This window comes from Delphinus delphis, chromosome 3 (genome assembly GCF_949987515.2).
Source record: "Delphinus delphis chromosome 3, mDelDel1.2, whole genome shotgun sequence".
Classification (NCBI taxonomy): domain Eukaryota; kingdom Metazoa; phylum Chordata; class Mammalia; order Artiodactyla; family Delphinidae; genus Delphinus; species Delphinus delphis.
Window position 1 is genome coordinate 144962610 of NC_082685.1, and position 16755 is coordinate 144979364.

The following is a 16755-nucleotide window of genomic DNA, read 5'->3' on the forward strand; positions in this document are numbered from 1 at the left end:
TTTTTTGCGGTACGTGGGCCTCTCACTGTTGTGGCCTCTCCCGTTGTGGAGCACAGGCTCTGGACGCGCAGGCTCAGCGGCCATGGCTCATGGGCCCAGCCGCTCCGCGGCATGTGGGATCCTCCCAGACTGGGGCACGAACCCGTGTCCCCTGCATTGGCAGGCGGACCCTCAACCACTGTGCCACCAGGGAAGCCCTACAGGCGGATTCTTAACCACAGTGCCACCAGGGAAGTCCCACAATACTTGCTTTTTATCATGGCTGTGGAAAACCCAGCCTCACAAAAATCTAAAGTCATTGAAAGGATTGTAGTACAGTCTTATGTTGTGAGTATGAACTATTTCATTCTTACTTCATGTAGTATCTGAAAGATGTTGAGTTTCTCTGAGTTTACTCTCTTTAAATTTTTAAATCTCCTGAGATACCCCTTTGAGTTCACTGTGGTGCCCTGGGGCACCTTGGCACACAGTTTGGGAATTACCACTTTAAGTGATTTGCTCAGGGAAAAATACAGGTAGAAGGAGGCAGAGCCAGAATTTAAACTTTAATATTTTGACTCCAAGTCTTGCTGTTAAACCATTTTTAGGGCCTTTCCTATGAGATCATGTTTCCCTTGCCACTCAAATTTTCATTTGAATTCAAGGTTCAACAAGGAAAATATGACCCACTCGAAGTCTTTAAAACAGGAAATTTATTATGGAGAATTACATTGGTGATAGAAGAGATGAGAAGCCCAGGGGACAGTGAGGCAACTCAGATACGGGCAACCACAGGAAGCCAAGCTCACTCCCATAGCTGCAGGATCGATGGGAAAGATAGTGTTATAGGGACCCAGAAGCTAAGGTTGGCAGCTGGACCCACAATGGAGATGCAGCCACTGCCAGAGACATCTCAGGATGGAGAAAGAGAGGGGAGGAAGTATCCTGATTTCTTCCTTTCTCCTGCCCCGAGTCTTCCCACCAGTGCCTCTGATTGGACACATCTACCTCGAAGCCAGAGAGCAAGGGAACCTGGGAAATGTAGTCCCTTATGGTATGGAGCATAGTATGAGGGGGAGAGAATGGATCTGAGCAAACAGGCAATTGACTGGCATTACAAAATGTTGTGTATACACTTTATTCATTCTATAATTCCTGTAGCAAATGTTTATTGAGGACCTACTAGGTGCCAGGTATCATGCTAGATGCCATAATGAGCAAAACAGACCAGATCACTGCTCATAAGGGGATCAAAGATCAACATAGGAGAAGGAGAATAAACACGAACTATCTGAAGTGTGTTAAGTGCAATGAAGGAAACTATCACAGTGCTGTGAGAGAGCTAGCGATTTAGGGGAAGGGGCAACCTCCCACTGTTTTAAGTCTACTTAATTGACTATACGTATGTGTGTAGAAAACTTGTGTTCAGGAGAGGACAGAATATTTATACCTAGAAAAAGTTTAGAAAAAAGATATCGACTCATTCATACTTAACATCTGGATTATAGGGCTTTATTGTCTCAAAGCTGTGTGTGATTGTGTGTCACAGATTGTGTGTGTGTGTGTGTGTGTGAGAGAGAGAGAGAGAAAGAGAGAGAGAGAGGCAGAGAGAACAGTACAAAGGAAGACTCTTAGAAAAACATTCTAAGGAGCCAGAGGGCTCACAGCAGCTAATCTCCATCATGCTTTCCAGGCCCCACCCCCCTTCCTTCTCATCATAACTTGTGATCTTAGAGGCATGAAAGAATTTGAGCCCCTCCCCCAGCCTGACCATCTCTGTTGGCCGCTCAGCCAGGCTGCACCTCAAATCCAGCTGGGAGCGCAAACCCCAGGGCCACGCAAGAGGTGGTGGGCTCGCGGGCAGGTTCCTCACCCAGTGGCCATGGGCGACAGCAGTGGGCAGCCTGGCATCCACACCTACAAATCCCTCGCTGAGGAGGGCCCCTTCGGCTCTCTGGAGCCGCCCAAAAGACCCACAGGGAGCCTGGTCATGCACAGCATGGCCATGTTCGGCCGGGAGTTTTGCTACGCGGTGGAGGCGGCCTACGTGACCCCAGTCCTGCTCAGCGTGGGCCTGCCCAGGAGTCTCTACAGCATGGTGTGGCTCCTGAGCCCTGTCCTGGGATTCCTGCTGCAGCCCGTGGTGGGACTGGCCAGCGACCACTGCCGGGCCCGTTGGGGACGGCGGAGACCCTACATCCTCACGCTGGGCATCATGATGCTCCTGGGCATGGCTATGTACCTTAACGGGGACGCTATCGTATCAGGTCAGTGGGCAGCACAAGGTGGGCAGGCTGGGAGAAGGGTCCTGTTATACAGCTCGCTGAAAGGAGAATGCAGATTTCTTTACGCCACAGTCAGAAATCAGTTAAAACTGATTCTCTCTCCTAAGTTACACTGAGTTTTCACCTTTGAGTGACCCAAATTCTGTGGTTAGGCAACTTTACTTTTAGAAACATCAGGATACATTATTTTTCAATTGTGAGAATTTGAAAATAGGATTATATTTTTACCTATTTTATTAAATTACATATTTTTACATGTTTATCAATTATGGGTTTTTTTTTGTGCCCATTATATCTTATTTAGTACTTTCTCAAATTAACCAGCTGCCAAATGGCTCCATAAATTTTTACAATAAATGTAACTTTGTGTCCAGATGAGAGTTAATTATGTTCACAGCTTTCTGTGGAGTCTTTTAATAGGTACAGGGCATCAGCCTGGTAGCTCAAGGGGACATTTTTGCACTGCAAATTGTGGACATAAACCTGACTGTGAGCACTTTTTCTAGTCATTAATCAGCCACCACCAATTAGTCAGTAATTGGTGGTAGTACATATTGCATTGAGAAAAGAATCGTTAAACTTAAAAATAGCACACATATTTTGAGCATTAACTCTCAGGCTAGCAGAAGGGATGATAATGAGACAGGATAATCAGTTATCATTTGTGTGTATTTAAAAGAGGGCATAAATCTATAAATGTAGGGTGTTTCTGGAAGAAATTACAAAAAACCTGAAAAGAATTGTTGCCAATAGGGAAGGAGTACTAAAGGGCTGGGATGAGAGGGGGAGGGTAGACTTATTTTTCACTTATTTTTTTACTGTATTTTCAAAAACAGGTACATACAGGGAGATCAGCTCGGTGCTTTGTGACCACCTAGAGGGGTGGGATAGGGAGGGTAGGAGGGAGACACAAGAGGGAGGGGATATGGGGTTATACATATGCATATAGCTGGTTTACTTTGTTATACAGCAGAAACTAACACAACACTGTAAAGCAGTTATACTCCAATAAAGATGTTAAAAATAACAGGTGCATATATTACATACTAGGTTTAAAAAATAAACTGAAAGCAAGGAAAATAGTTGTGAGTGAGTCAGTGAACTGTGGCATAGCCATAGGATGAATATTATTTAGCTGTTAACACTGTGAAGTTGCTCTTCATCACCTGAAATGCTCATGTACAACACGATCCCGTCCCCAACTCCCGGGCCATGGACCGGTACCGGTCCATGGCCTGTCGAGAACCGGGCCGCACAGCAGGAGGTGAGCAGGGGGGCCAGTGAGTGAAGTTTCATCTGCCGCTCCCCGTGGCTCCTGTGACCCCCCGAACCATCCCTCCCCATCGCTGGCATTACCGCCAGAACTGTCTCCACCCCCCACTCCCAGTCGTGGAAAAATTGTCATCCATGGAACCGGCCCCTGGGGCCAGCCTGCAGCATTAGCCTCAGTGGGGGGCTGTTAGAGGCCCCACCTCCCACCTACTGATGACTCACAGGAGATTCACAGAAGGTGGAGCCCAGCAATCTGTTTGAACAAGTCGTCCAGGTGGTGGTTAAGCACGCTGAAGTTTGAGAAGCACTGCATAAGGGCACAGGTGCACACCTCTCTACAGTAGTGTGTAAAGGGATGTCTGAAAGATGACCAGATCTAGGGGCTGGGATCTAGAAGCATCTCCCCAGCTTTTCTATATGGTTGGAATGGTTTACAATCAGCATGTATAATTTTTTAAACAGCTTTATTTAAAGAGATGATTCACATACCATGAAAGTCACCATCTAAAAGTGTACAACTCAGTGCTTTTTCATATGTTCTCAAGGTTGCATAACCACCATCACTATCTAATTACACAACACTTTCGTCCCCCTGACCAGAAAGAAACCTGGTAACCGTTAGCAGTCACTCCCCATTTCCTTCTCCCTGACAGTCCTAGGCAACTGCTCAGTCTACTTTCTGTCTCTAGAGAGCTGCCTTTTCTGGACATTGACTGCACCATTTTTAAAACTTGAGAAAATAATGGAGCTATTTCTTATTTGGAAAAGCAAAACAAAATGAAAGTAAAGGGAAATAATTTGATGACAGGAAGTCTGGGTGGAAATAGAAACGCGGATCATTCTAAACCAGGATTTAGGAGACCAATGTTTGTTTCTCTTTTAGCTTTGATTGCTGACCCAAGGAAGAAGCTGATTTGGGCCATCAGCGTCACCATGATAGGTGTGGTTCTCTTTGATTTTGCTGCTGACTTCATTGATGGGCCTATCAAAGCCTACTTATTTGATGTCTGCACCCATCGAGATAAGGAAAGGGGCCTCCACTACCATGCCCTCTTCACAGGTAGGGAAATATTCCAGAAAGTCTATCCTTCAGCTCCCCAGATAGGGAGGCCCTTCCACTGAAGCCATCCAGTGTCTCAGCACTCAGACTTTTTCAATGAATGGATCCGTTGATGGACTGCTCCCATCACGCGGGCTCTGTCTTCCAGTGCGTTTCTCTTGTGACCAGGCTGTGGAGTTTTTGCAAAGGAAGTTTATACAAGAGCTTTCTGAAGAGCCATTTGTGGAGACCTTTACAACTAAAATGAAAAGAGGCCTTGTAGACTTGACTTTATTTTTTGTTTTGTTTTATTTTTGAATCAGTAATTTGTAGCATCAGCATTACTTAGGAGCTTGTTAAAAATGCAACTTCTTGGGCCCCTCCTCTAGTTATTTTGATTCAGTAGGTTTGAGGTGAGGCCTAGAAATTTGCATTTTTGCTGACTACCCCAGATGATTCTGTGGCAAGTATCCCAAGAATCACATTTAAAAACAAAAATAGAAACAAACCAAGCAAATAAAAAGCCCCAAGTCTTAGAGGTTTCTTAGTTGTATAAAGAGTTGGCATTTCCTCAGCCTCCTGGTTTGGAAAAGGCCATGCCAGGAGGATATGGGGGGGCTCTCTCCATTTCTTGGGGCCATTGCCGGTTTCCTTTTGTTGCTGTTGGGTCCTTGATTTAGAGCAATGCTACTGATGTTCAGCATGAATTTATAGAGCTCCAGTTAGGACTTTTCTAGGACTGGGGTGTCATGCACAAGATGACAGCATGATCCTGGCCTGGGAGCATTTCTGTGTCTACTCGTGGGGACTCTTATTTGATTGTCTTCATCGCCCAGCCAATATATTTTATGTTTTGACATATTCTGTCTCCTCCCATGGACAGGTAGGTCCCATGAGAAGCAAAATCTTGAGTTTTGTCCAGTTTGTGTCTCTGCAGTCCAGAATGGCACCTGCACGGAAGCCGTTGGCTCAGTAATTTGTTGTTAGAGCAAATATTTGGTTGGTGAGCCCTGGAAGGATGGGGCTGCCCAGCAGAGGGTATTTCCTCCGTGCTCCAGGGCAGACAGAGAGCAAGAGTCCAGCCCGTCTGTGGGGCCCCCGAGCCCCCTGTCTACAGCTAGAAGGTCCCAGAATAGAGATTCAAACTGCATCTTCCTGACTGAAATCCCACAGTTCCTGCTGCTTTATCATAATCTGCAAATTAATTACAGCAACATCATGGGAGACTTGTTGGCTTTTGAACCTGACACATTGACAGTCTTATTGCTCTAAGTACTTTGGGCAATATGGCCACTTCTTCCCGGCTTACATCAGTGTTAGTCTTGGCCAAACAATCTCTGCTTTGCTGCCTCTGTGTTAGAAGACTGAGCCCTGTATTTTGGGAACTTTTCCAAGGTTAACGCATGGTAGTATTTCTATTGAGTTCGATAGAATGTCTTGAAGTTTTCTACTGATATTAGCGTGTAGTGGTCTCAAGCAAACGTGACCTGGGTTTAGGCTTTCACTGTATCTTTCGTACTTATCCTTTAACTGATTTTCCAGTCTCTAATTTCTTCCTATTCCAACTGAAACAACACATAGCTTCCACTTCATATTCCTAAAAGACAGCTGTGACCAGGGCACTTTCCTGTTCAGTGACCTGCAGTGGCTCCTGTTGGCAAATTATGAATTAATCGACAGTCAATCGAAGAAAGAAATAGAGAATTTTAGTCAAGCCAAACCTGAAGATTATAAACCAGGAGACAGTCTCTCAGAGAGCTCGAAAACTGTTCCTCCCATTAGAGGTCAAAACACAGTTAGATTTGAGACAAAGGATTATACATCAGATGACATATTGACAGTTTACATAGTCCAGATCTGCACATACAAGGTGAGTAGTGGGTCATCGTGACCACTTACAGGATTAAGAAAGGAATGTTATTTCCTAAGGGGTTACCTTGCTGGTGCCAGGAGAAAATTGCTCCTTATCGAGCAAGTATTCCTGTGTCTTATACAGAGGTCTGGTTAATGTATAATACAGATGCACGATGCATACTAAAGGGGAGGATGGAGGCCCAAACGGGCAGAGAGAACATTTTATGTTTGAATTTTTCTCATCTTGCCATAAAATATGAATTTTATTTCATCACTCCCCATTTGTCTACTGAATCAAGATCAAATTCCTGGACAGGGTTCAAACTCCCCACAATCTGTTCCCACCCTACCCTTCAAGCTTTGTTTCCCATTACTCCCGCCACATCCTCTGTGCTCTGAGCAGTTTCCCAGCGTGTTCCCAGGGACAGAATCCAGGACTGTTTTACTCACTGTATCCCTGTACCGCCACCACTGCTTGGCATATTGTAGGTACTCAAAGTGAGTATTAATGGAACAAACCAAGGAGACTGCCCTTTCCTTTCCAGCTTCTGGGGCTTTACTCACACTGAAATTCCCTTCCCCCTCTTCTCCCTTTGGAAATCAAAGCTGCTTAGAAACTTTCTTCTACCCACTTCCTAGAGAGAAGGCCCCTCCATTCTCTTCCAAATTGCAGGCAAACTTAATTTCTAATTTGGTCAGAGGCTCCACCCACAGCATAATCAAAGCACAAAAGTTCATCAGGTATCATTGAAATGGATAATTTCAGCAGGAAGAGACAGTGGAGGTTACAGTTCACCATACACATATCCTGAATTTTACTTCCCTTGTGGCCTATGTGGTCTGCTTGGGCTGCCATAACTGAATACCACAGACTGGGGGGCTTAAAGTACAGAAATTATGTTCTCGCAGTTCTAGAGGCTGGAAGGCCAAGATCAAGGTGCCAGGAGGGTTGGTTTCTGGTGAGATCTCTCTTCTTGGCTCACTCCCGGCCATCTGCTCGCTGTGGTCTCACACGGCCTTTCCTCCTTCCTCCGTGCATGCACTCCTGGTACCTCTTCTTCCTCTTATCAGGACCCCAGTCCTATGGATTAAGGCCCCACTCTTATGACCTCATTTTACCTTAATTATCTTCTTAAAGGCCCTGTCTCCAAATATGGTCACTTTGGGGGTTAGGGCTTCAACATATGTCTTTTAATGAAGAAAACAAAAGCTTTCCTAGAACCCCACAGACTTCTGCTTGTTTCTCATGGGGCAGAATTAGGTCACATGAGCACCGAGGGGCCTGGGAGGTTGGAAAAAAGAGAGGGTATTTTGGGGGGTGGGGAGCATATCCCTGAATCAAATTGGGGTTCTGTTAGCCAGGAGGAAGGGGTAATTATTAATACTGAATAGGCCCAAACTGGTAGCTACCACAGAGAATACAAACACAATTGAGTATTAGCCTCATTAATTAAAGACCAAGACTATTGTAAGACAGTGACAGCCAGAGCTTCCAAATCCCAATCTCTTAGTGAATAATGAAGAGGTAATTGCATTTTAAGGTTATATTCACAGCTTTACCTGATCACATTTGTTACATTCACATTCTCTCCTGAATTATAACTCACTGTGGATTTATCCATCTCTTCTACAAGATTTGTAAACTACAAGATTTGTAAAAACATGAAGATTCACCTGCAAACTCCCATGGCTTCCAACTCATTGCCTTGCCATTAGCAGACACTCAGAAGTGTTAGCTATTTAAAAAGAGACTCTAGGTTTTATAACCCTGCTTGTATTTCGGGCAGTTTTACAAATCGCAGCGATCAGATGAATATGCTCATTTAGTTACCTTGCTTTGTCTCTTGACCAACATGAACTCTGGACCTCAGTCAACTGTCTCTGGCTATAGGGGGACCCCTGAGGGTGTGCGGATGGCTCAAAGCAAGTTCTTTCCTCTACTAGAAAAAAACAACTTAAAATACCTTCCTCCTATAAAACAGAAAGTCTCACCTTATTTAAAATTTAGATTCTAAAGTCCCTTCTTAAGTGATAATCACAGAGAGTCCACATTATTTGTAAACACCTCTCAGATCATTTATAAAATACAGTATACCTTGTTTTATGTATGTAGATCTGCATAGTGATGGATACAGATAAATATATCTGCAGATTCATCTCCTCTTTAGTGTTTACTTCTGGACATGGACTCGATTAACAGAATAGCAGATAGGACAACCCATATTATTTAAAATGTTCTTTTTATCTTTCTTGCTCTTTCTCTCCCTTTTTTTTTTTTTTTTAAGATGACAGAACCTTTTAGAAGTTGAATTAATTTTTTTTTTTTTGAGGCAGGGCTGGACCATACAAGGAGCTGGTTTATTTATTTATTTATTTTTGCTGTGTTGGGTCTTCGTTTCTGTGCGAGGGCTTTCTCTAGTTGTGGCAAGCGGGGGCCACTCTTCATCGCGGTGCACGGCCCTCTCACTGTCACGGCCTCTCTTGTTGCGAAGCACAGGCTCCAGACGCGCAGGCTCAGTAGTTGTGGCTCACGGGCCTGGTTGCTCCGCGGCATGTGGGATCCTCCTGGACCGGGGCTCGAACCCGTGTCCCCTTTATTGGCAGGCGGACTCTCAACCACTGCGCCACCAGGGAAGCCCTCTCTCCCTCTTTTTAAAGTGTGAGTAGTTGAATTCTGTTGAGTTAAACATGGATGTGTGACCCCACTGTGGTGTCCTTGCTCTGAATGGTAGACCACATTAAAAAATGGAGAGAAAAATAATGAGCAGTGCATTATCCCTTTGCTTAGTCTTTGCATACATTGCCAGACCTCCCGAATTTACATGAACTTGGCAAAGAGATGTCTATAACATTCTGCTTGAAACAAGCATTTTATAATAAATTCATGTTCAGTTTTTGGGCCCATTTTGATTTTCATCATCAGCAAGATATCATTGACCTGAGGAATCCAATCATTCGAAATTGAAATTCTTTTTTATTTATTTCAGAGCTGTAGTCCAGGCCCAACAATTCCAAATGCTTTGTGAGTAAGTGTCAAAGGGTTCACTGCCAAAATATTTTCCAGCATATTTCTGTTTTGTTTTTTTTTTAAGAAAAGACCCTACTGGCTTCCAGAAGGACATTTTAGTCCTCCAGCTTCTCTGTCTCTTATGTTTAAGGGTAACTCTATCTGCCCTCCATCCCTGGCGAATGTGGTAGATATGCTGTGTTTAGTGGATCCACCCTCATGCCTTCACCCCATGCCTTCACCTTTGGGTGCTTCTGAGGCTGTGGAACCCACACTCACCAGAAGGAGATTCCTCCCTTGTGTCAGAATGCCTCTAACCAAGCCTGTGTTGCTAGGTTAACCCAAGGCCTTGCTCTCCTTAGCAGTGGGCTCCATCCCACCAGAGGAGGCTGGGACCAGACATGCTGGCGAAGGCCGTCCCAGGTCACATCCTGGCTCCTCCTCTGCTGAGTCGCCGTAGTATTTCTGAACTTTTGTTTCTTCACAGCGGTGTGAACCTCTACACAATGCTAGTTATTAATATCCTGGCAAGTGGTCCCGGGTCCAGAGCAAGGAACCATTTAAAAGGATTCAACACCAAATGTTTATGTGTATTAGATTTCCTCCATTCCCGCCGGACCTGTGAAAGTTTTATTTGTATATAATGACTCAGTGAGGAACTTGCCCCATGTACATCTTTGGAAGAAGAATAGGTAACTTCTTAGGCTCAGCCTCTTTTGATTTTTCTGTTTCTTTAATACTTCAAAGTGTGCATGAAAATGCTAGTGAAACAAATGCTCAGATTAGAAATAATTAAGAACTAACAAAACGAGTCCTAAAAATAAATTTCAGATATGGGCCCCTTTGACCAAACCTATACAGGTGGCAAGAAGCCACGTTTCATGTTAGAGTCAGTTTTAACTTCTCCTTTAGGCCTCATTGCTGCATGAGTGGATTTCTTTCATCAGCTGGGTTCCCTTTGAAGTTTCTGCCCCTGGTGAACTTTCATATCGCCTCACTCAGGCAGCTTGGAAAGGATGTGGGCAGAGCAGAAGCCAGGATACAGGAACTTCAGCTTTGAGGGTGACGTGAATAACTTAGGGCAAAACGGTTAATGTTTCCAAACTGCCATTTCTTTTCCCATTTCAGCACCTACCTCTCAAAGAATCTCAAAGGCAGGCTAGAGACGGGAGCCCCTGAGGGCATTTTTCGCTGACTGCGTTGTCTGCCAGAAATCTGTCCCCAGATACCAGTCGGCCAGCTTGGTTTGCTTTCACTCTTTGTTACAATCTGGTGGCATAGCCCCTCCTCAGTGATGTGTTCCTGATTACCTGATAATATATTATTTGTTCATTTGTTTGTTGTTTATTGTCTGCCTCTATAGCCAACACATAAGCTCTCTGAAGACAGGAATATTATCTTTCCTGTTTGTTGCTGTATCACCAGTGCTTAGAATAGTTCTGGGAATAGGCTGAAGAAATATTGATGAGAGCAATGTTCTATTTTAACATCCTCATTTTACCTATGAGGAAGCTGTGTTGCCAAGAGGTAAGTGACTAACCCAAGGTCACAGAGCTGAGTAGCGGTAGACTAGACCAGGGGCAGAAGCCAACCAGCCAGCCAGCCAGCCAACCAGAGACCTGGGTCATGCTTTTGTTTGGATTCACCTCAAAGCTGAGCCCCAGGGAAGGTCTGTATGCACATAGCTTATTGGGGAAAGGATTCCAGAGATTGAGAGTGAGAGAACTGGGGGGGAGTGGAACAGGCCAATACAGGAAGCATTACAGAGTTGGCCTTTGTTCGCAGTGGCTGCCTCTATCTCACCAGGACCCTCCAGGGAGCCTTATGAAGTGCATCTCAGAACTCTCCAGCTGGGAGGATCAAATTGGGGAGATGAATGCATTGGCTCCGGTCTCCACCGGCCAAGGGTGCTCCCGTGGGTTTTAACCTCCCTTGTGTGGGTGCTGCCCCACCTGAGTGTGGGTTCCCTCAGGCAAGGTACCTGAGCAAAGAGGGCCAAGGCTAGCTTAGAACTGGTCACTGCAGCGGCTGCTGGAGAAAGGGCTGGGATGGGGGTACCGAGAGGACCTGCCGTGTCCACAAGGGCCACCTGATTCAGCTCATGACTTAGTCCTGAGCTTTTCCACTCTAGCGTAGGTGCTCCATGCTGTTTGGTCACCATTAGTAGGAGTTAAAGCATTCTGCAAAGTGCTCAACAATTTACCTTACAGTAAAACGAGCTGTTGCAACTCAGAACTGAAATATTAGTTCTGCAGACTTAAAGAAAACTCATGGAAGCCACAAATGGCTCCAGAATCGGGCCCATCAGTGACTTGACTATTTCTAACCTTTAAGCAAGAACAGGAGTCAGATTTGACATGTCACGTCAGAAAATGAGAAGTTTCAAGAACCTTCTCTGAATTAGGGTAGCAGTAGTCATTCATAGACTCAAATCAAGAAACTTGCCTTTAGAAAATGTTGAGATAAGGTGAACGCTTTTATGGGAACCATTGTTGCATTAGACATGTCAGCAGCTTTCACAGGAGCACAAAATGCGGTCTCAGTGCTCTTACCCTCTGCGGCAAACGCTCCCCCAGTTCTCTGCATGCGTGTGTTTGATTAAGAAGTATATGATTCTGGCATTGCTTTGCTGCAAATTTTTTAGCCTACAGCATAACCGATGCTCGGTAATGGAAAATGTTGGGTGAATCTTCATGTCTGAAATGGGTGTGAATCCCAAACCCCAAACTTAATTTAATTGCATCTGTGTTAAGCCCCATTGGCACAGGATGGAGAAAACTTAGTGTCAGTCCCTTTGGAATATTCTCCCACCCCTTTCCCCAAGGGTTGCATCTAAATTCTGAGAGCTTAGAGTAGAAAGGTTTCAGGGCAGGGAGGATATGGGTTTTAGCATCAGGTGTTCACACTGGCATTTACTGGGCTGTCCCTGGTCCCCCGGTGTCTCAGTGGTCAGGCTCAACTGGTCACAGTTACATTTGCTCTCATCCTTGTCTGCAGGGCCCCTTCAGAACCCGGGGATTCTCAGCTCCCTCCACCCCCAATGCCATTCTGCTCTTCCCACGCCTGCCTGTATGAAGGGAGCTCTGTGACCTGCAAACTCTCCGTGCTCTGATTTCCTTGTCTCTAAAATAGAGATAAAAATACAGTTGATCCTCCTTATTCATGGATTCTGTATTTGTGAAGTCATCTGCTCACTAAAATTTATTTTTGCCGTCACAATCAATACTTGTAGCTTGTTTGAGATCACTGCAGGCATCTGCAGAGTGGAGGAGAAAAATTTTGAGTCATCCAGTGTGCCTGTTCCCGGCTGTGGTTGATCAAGGTGACACTCTGACTTCTTGTTTTGATTCTCACACTGTAAACAGATGTCCCTTTACTGGAATATTTAGTGCCAATTTTTTTCTTTGCATTTTTTTTGGTGATTTCACTATTTACAGTGGCCCTAAATGTGGTGCTGAAAGCACTGTCTCGGATTCATAAGTGCAAGAACGTCGTGATGTGTCTTATGGAGAAAATATGTTTAATAAGTTTTGTTCAGGTGTAGGTTATAGTGCTGTTAGCCATGGGTTCCATGTTAATGAAACAACTGTATACTAAATAAGCTATCTTTAAGCAGAAACACACGTAAAACAAGGTTGATCAGTTGATGAAAACGAGACTAGAGGCTCACATGGAACTTAACACAGTATTTCCCCTCAGAGCAGTAGTTTACTATTCACGAATTCAGGGCTTGTGGAGACTTTCTAGAACGTAACTACCACTAATAATAGGAGTCAGTGGTAGTACCTTCCTCAGAGGGTGGTTCTGAGGACTGTATGAGTCGTAAATGCCAAGCACCTAGAGCAGAGCCTGACACACAAGCCCATCTGTCTCCATCCACCGCATAGCCATTTCTTTCTTGAGGTCTTAATATCCCCCTGGGGTCTTCCCAGGAAATAAAGTATTGGTCCCTTCTGCTCTTGGATCCCCCAAGCTACCTGGAGGAAGGAGGTTCTGAGGAGGTTCCCCCACCTCCCATCCTCCCACCCCAACTAAGCCCAAGGAGGAAGGAGCACAGCCTCCACTGCCTTAGGGATTCGCCAGTATAGGCACACCCATCATGAATGCCTTGCCTACCCTGGGAAGCCTTGTGGGTTTTTTTTTAATTTTTAAAAATTATTTTATTTATTTTTTGATGGGGAAGGAATAGTGACTTTATTCAGAAGCCAGAAGATGGTTCCTAGAGAACCATCTTAATTCGGGGTAGAATTTGGGCTTCTTTTGTGCGAAGGGAAGAGGGGAAGCGGGAAGATTTGGGATTAGAGGGTGAAGGCAGATTGCAGACTTCTGGGAGCCACCTGGCCTTCAAGGAAGCATAGCATTTCTTTGTTCTGCTTGCTCAGCAGGCCGGATCACAAGGCTGCTACAAATCTCACAGCTCTTGCATTGTGCGTTTGTCTTTCAGTTGACAGTTTAGTCCAGCAACAATGCATTCAAGGATGGACGTGGAGCATTCCAGGTCAGACAGGCAGCTTGTCCTGACCCTGTGTCATCCACCACTGCTTCCCAAGGCCTGTCCCCAGGCTCACACCTGGAGCTGCAGGGGCATCCCCTTGGGACCAGGTGATGGGGAAGGAAGAATTCCCAGCCCGGTTCTCCATCGGTCAGCTCAGTGTGAGGGAGATGGGGCCTGCACTCCAGCCCACTCAGGGGTGGCCCGAACACCAGGGTGAGGGGCAGAGCGGCAAGCAACTTACTTTCATTGGACCCTTGTCCCCAGAGGAGAAGCGTGTACCTGGGTGTGGTTGCCAGTACTCCCAGACCTCAGTTGCACCCCTCAGGAACTCGGAGCGCTGACCCTGCACAGGAGTCCACGTCATATGTCATCCCCAGTGATGGGAACACAAGCTTGGGTCTGCCAGTCACGTCCCACACCTTACCACCCCACTGGAACAAGCAGAGGGTGGGCACCCCTCCTGGCTCCAGTTAGCCCTCAGGTCAAAGGCCTTTATGAGGTGCTGTGTGGCTGTAGGTAGAATACATGGGTCCAGGACCACAGGGCAGAACTGGGCAGCTCTGCCTCTTGTCGTTTCCTGGACCACTGGTGACTTCATCCTCTCCAGCCCTGGTGCTCTGGGCTCTGTGGGTTCAGAAGTTCTGTTTCCTGAAGCTTCCTTCAGGTGACACAAAAAGGTGCCGTTGGGCTTCCCCGGTGGCGCAGTGGTTGAGAGTCCGCCTGCCGATGCAGGGGATGCGGGTTCGTGCCCCGGTCCGGGAAGATCCCACATGCCGCAGAGCGGCTGGGCCCGTGAGCCATGGCCGCTGAGCCTGCGCGTCCGGAGCCTGTGCTCCACAATGGGAGAGGCCACAACAGTGAGAGGCCCGCGTACCGCAAAACAAACAAACAAACAAACAAACAGAAAAAGGTGCCGTTGACCTAAGATCTCTGGATGCCCCTTTGTTTCTCATGCCTGGGTCACAGACAGGGCCACTTGACTCTGGTCCGCAGGAGGAGGGAGGGCTGCTCCACATGGGGGAGCAAGGTCCCCTCTTGCCCAATTTTGATGGTAAATGGCCATGTGCAGCGCTCTTGCCCCCAGACGGTCTCGGTGACCAAGGCCTATGTTTCTTGGAGAAGGGGCCACATCACACAGCAATCTACCGGGCCTAGCAGAGCTGGTAGCTGAGGCTGAGCAGAGTGTAGGATGGATTCCAGCGTGAGAAGCTTCCTGGGGTCCTGGAGGGGCTGCTCGCAGAACCTCCTCCAAGAGGCCCACGTGAGCGGCTCAGCGGTTAGGCCGCGGTGGACGCCGTGATGCACATTCAGACCCACCACCATGAAGGAAGGACTCACTCACTCCTGAGCTGTGCTGCCTCGGCTTCCTGGCGGAAGCCTTGTTCTTAAGTCACGTTTTCTACTGAATCTACCGTCTATGCCTTTGGAGCCTAAGGGCCTCTGAAACTCAGAAGCAAGGAGGTACAGTCTTGTTTCTCAGCTTTCTACGTTCATGTCCTTCCCCCAAGCAATGAGGCATCCTGGCTCCGCTTGAATGTGAAGGAAGGGCCCAGGGAAATACCGGGGTAGTTGTGGGTGGACAGAAACCATTGTCAGTACTTTAAATTATCTCACATCTCTTAAGAGACGAGTTGCCTTGTACATCTAAAGGAGTGTCAGGTCTGCTTGTGTCTTCCCTCTTTTTGATTGATTTTCCTTGTACACTCAGCCTCCAGGAGGGCAGGTCATGTCTGTGTTGTTCATTGTGTATCTCCAGTGCCCAGCACAGTTCTTGGTGAGAGTAGTCCTCCATCAATTTCTGTTGATAAACAAATGGGGTCAAGGTCTCTCTTTCTCTCTCTCACACACACACTCATACACACCTAGTAACTGGTACTTATGTTAGCTCTCTGGGATTTAGTGTGTATGTGTTTGGTGTAGGTAGGAACCTAGGCTGACACTTTCATTGCTATTTTCTGAGCACGTAGAGAAGAATCAGAACGACTCTCTCATGAGCCTCCCGGGAACGTGGAGGTCTTTCGTCTGTCACCTGGCTGGGGTATGGAAGCTGGCAGCACGCCGCTAGCTCTCTCACCTTGAGCTCTTTCTCCATCAGCGTGGAGGTTGTTCAGTCACACACCTGAAGCAGGGAAGCAGTTACAGGCATGTGGTATGTGCCGCGTTTGACTCAGACAGACTCTCTTCAGATTCCTGGGCGCTGAAACTCTCCCAGTTTCCTATTTTACCTATTATAGTTGTGAACAAAAGAAAAAATAATACATATTTCTATACGCTTGGACTTCTTCCAGGAGGAACCATTGTTCAACCTGTATCATTAGTTATGAAATACAATATCTGTCTGCCGAGCCATTCACTCTCATGGAGTTGGCTCTGGTGTGAGTTTGACATCACGGCCTGGCTCTGTGAAGGAGGAGCCTTCTTTATAAAGAAGGCTGGACCACTTGTGGGCCCTTCCTCGTAAAGGCTGGTTATCTAACGTGGCAGCAGGTGCCCTTTGGAAGCTCCAGCTTATGATTTGGCCAGTAGCCTGGGGATTGACTCCAGGAGCCCCAGGGAGGCTGGTGTTGGCAGCAGAGATAAATGTAACCTGGATGTAGACGTGGGAGTTGATGCCGACCTCTGTTGCAGCTGCGACGACTAGGCTTTGTTCAGGAGACTATTTTGAAGATAAAATTCTTAGTTTAAGCAGAGGAAGTAAAAAGTAAAGCATTCAGTAAGTTCCCACAGCCCTCCACTGGCCCTCATCGTACCTGAAGGTGTGAATAGAGAAAGTTAAATGTTTCCATACAGAGTTTTAATATGGTGCCTAGTAAAATAATATCCC

At 46.3% G+C, this 16755-nt stretch overlaps 1 protein-coding gene across 1 annotated transcript in view; it reads left to right on the forward strand.

The window, feature by feature from the left end:
• SLC45A2 (solute carrier family 45 member 2) overlaps positions 1-16755 on the forward strand; it is a 36219-nt gene continuing 19464 nt past the window's right edge. Inside the window, exons 1-2 of the mRNA XM_060009621.1 lie at positions 1-2246; positions 4420-4596. Coding sequence (XP_059865604.1) covers positions 1718-2246; positions 4420-4596 — 706 coding nt within the window. The 5' untranslated portion in view covers positions 1-1717. The remainder of the gene's footprint in view (positions 2247-4419; positions 4597-16755) is intronic.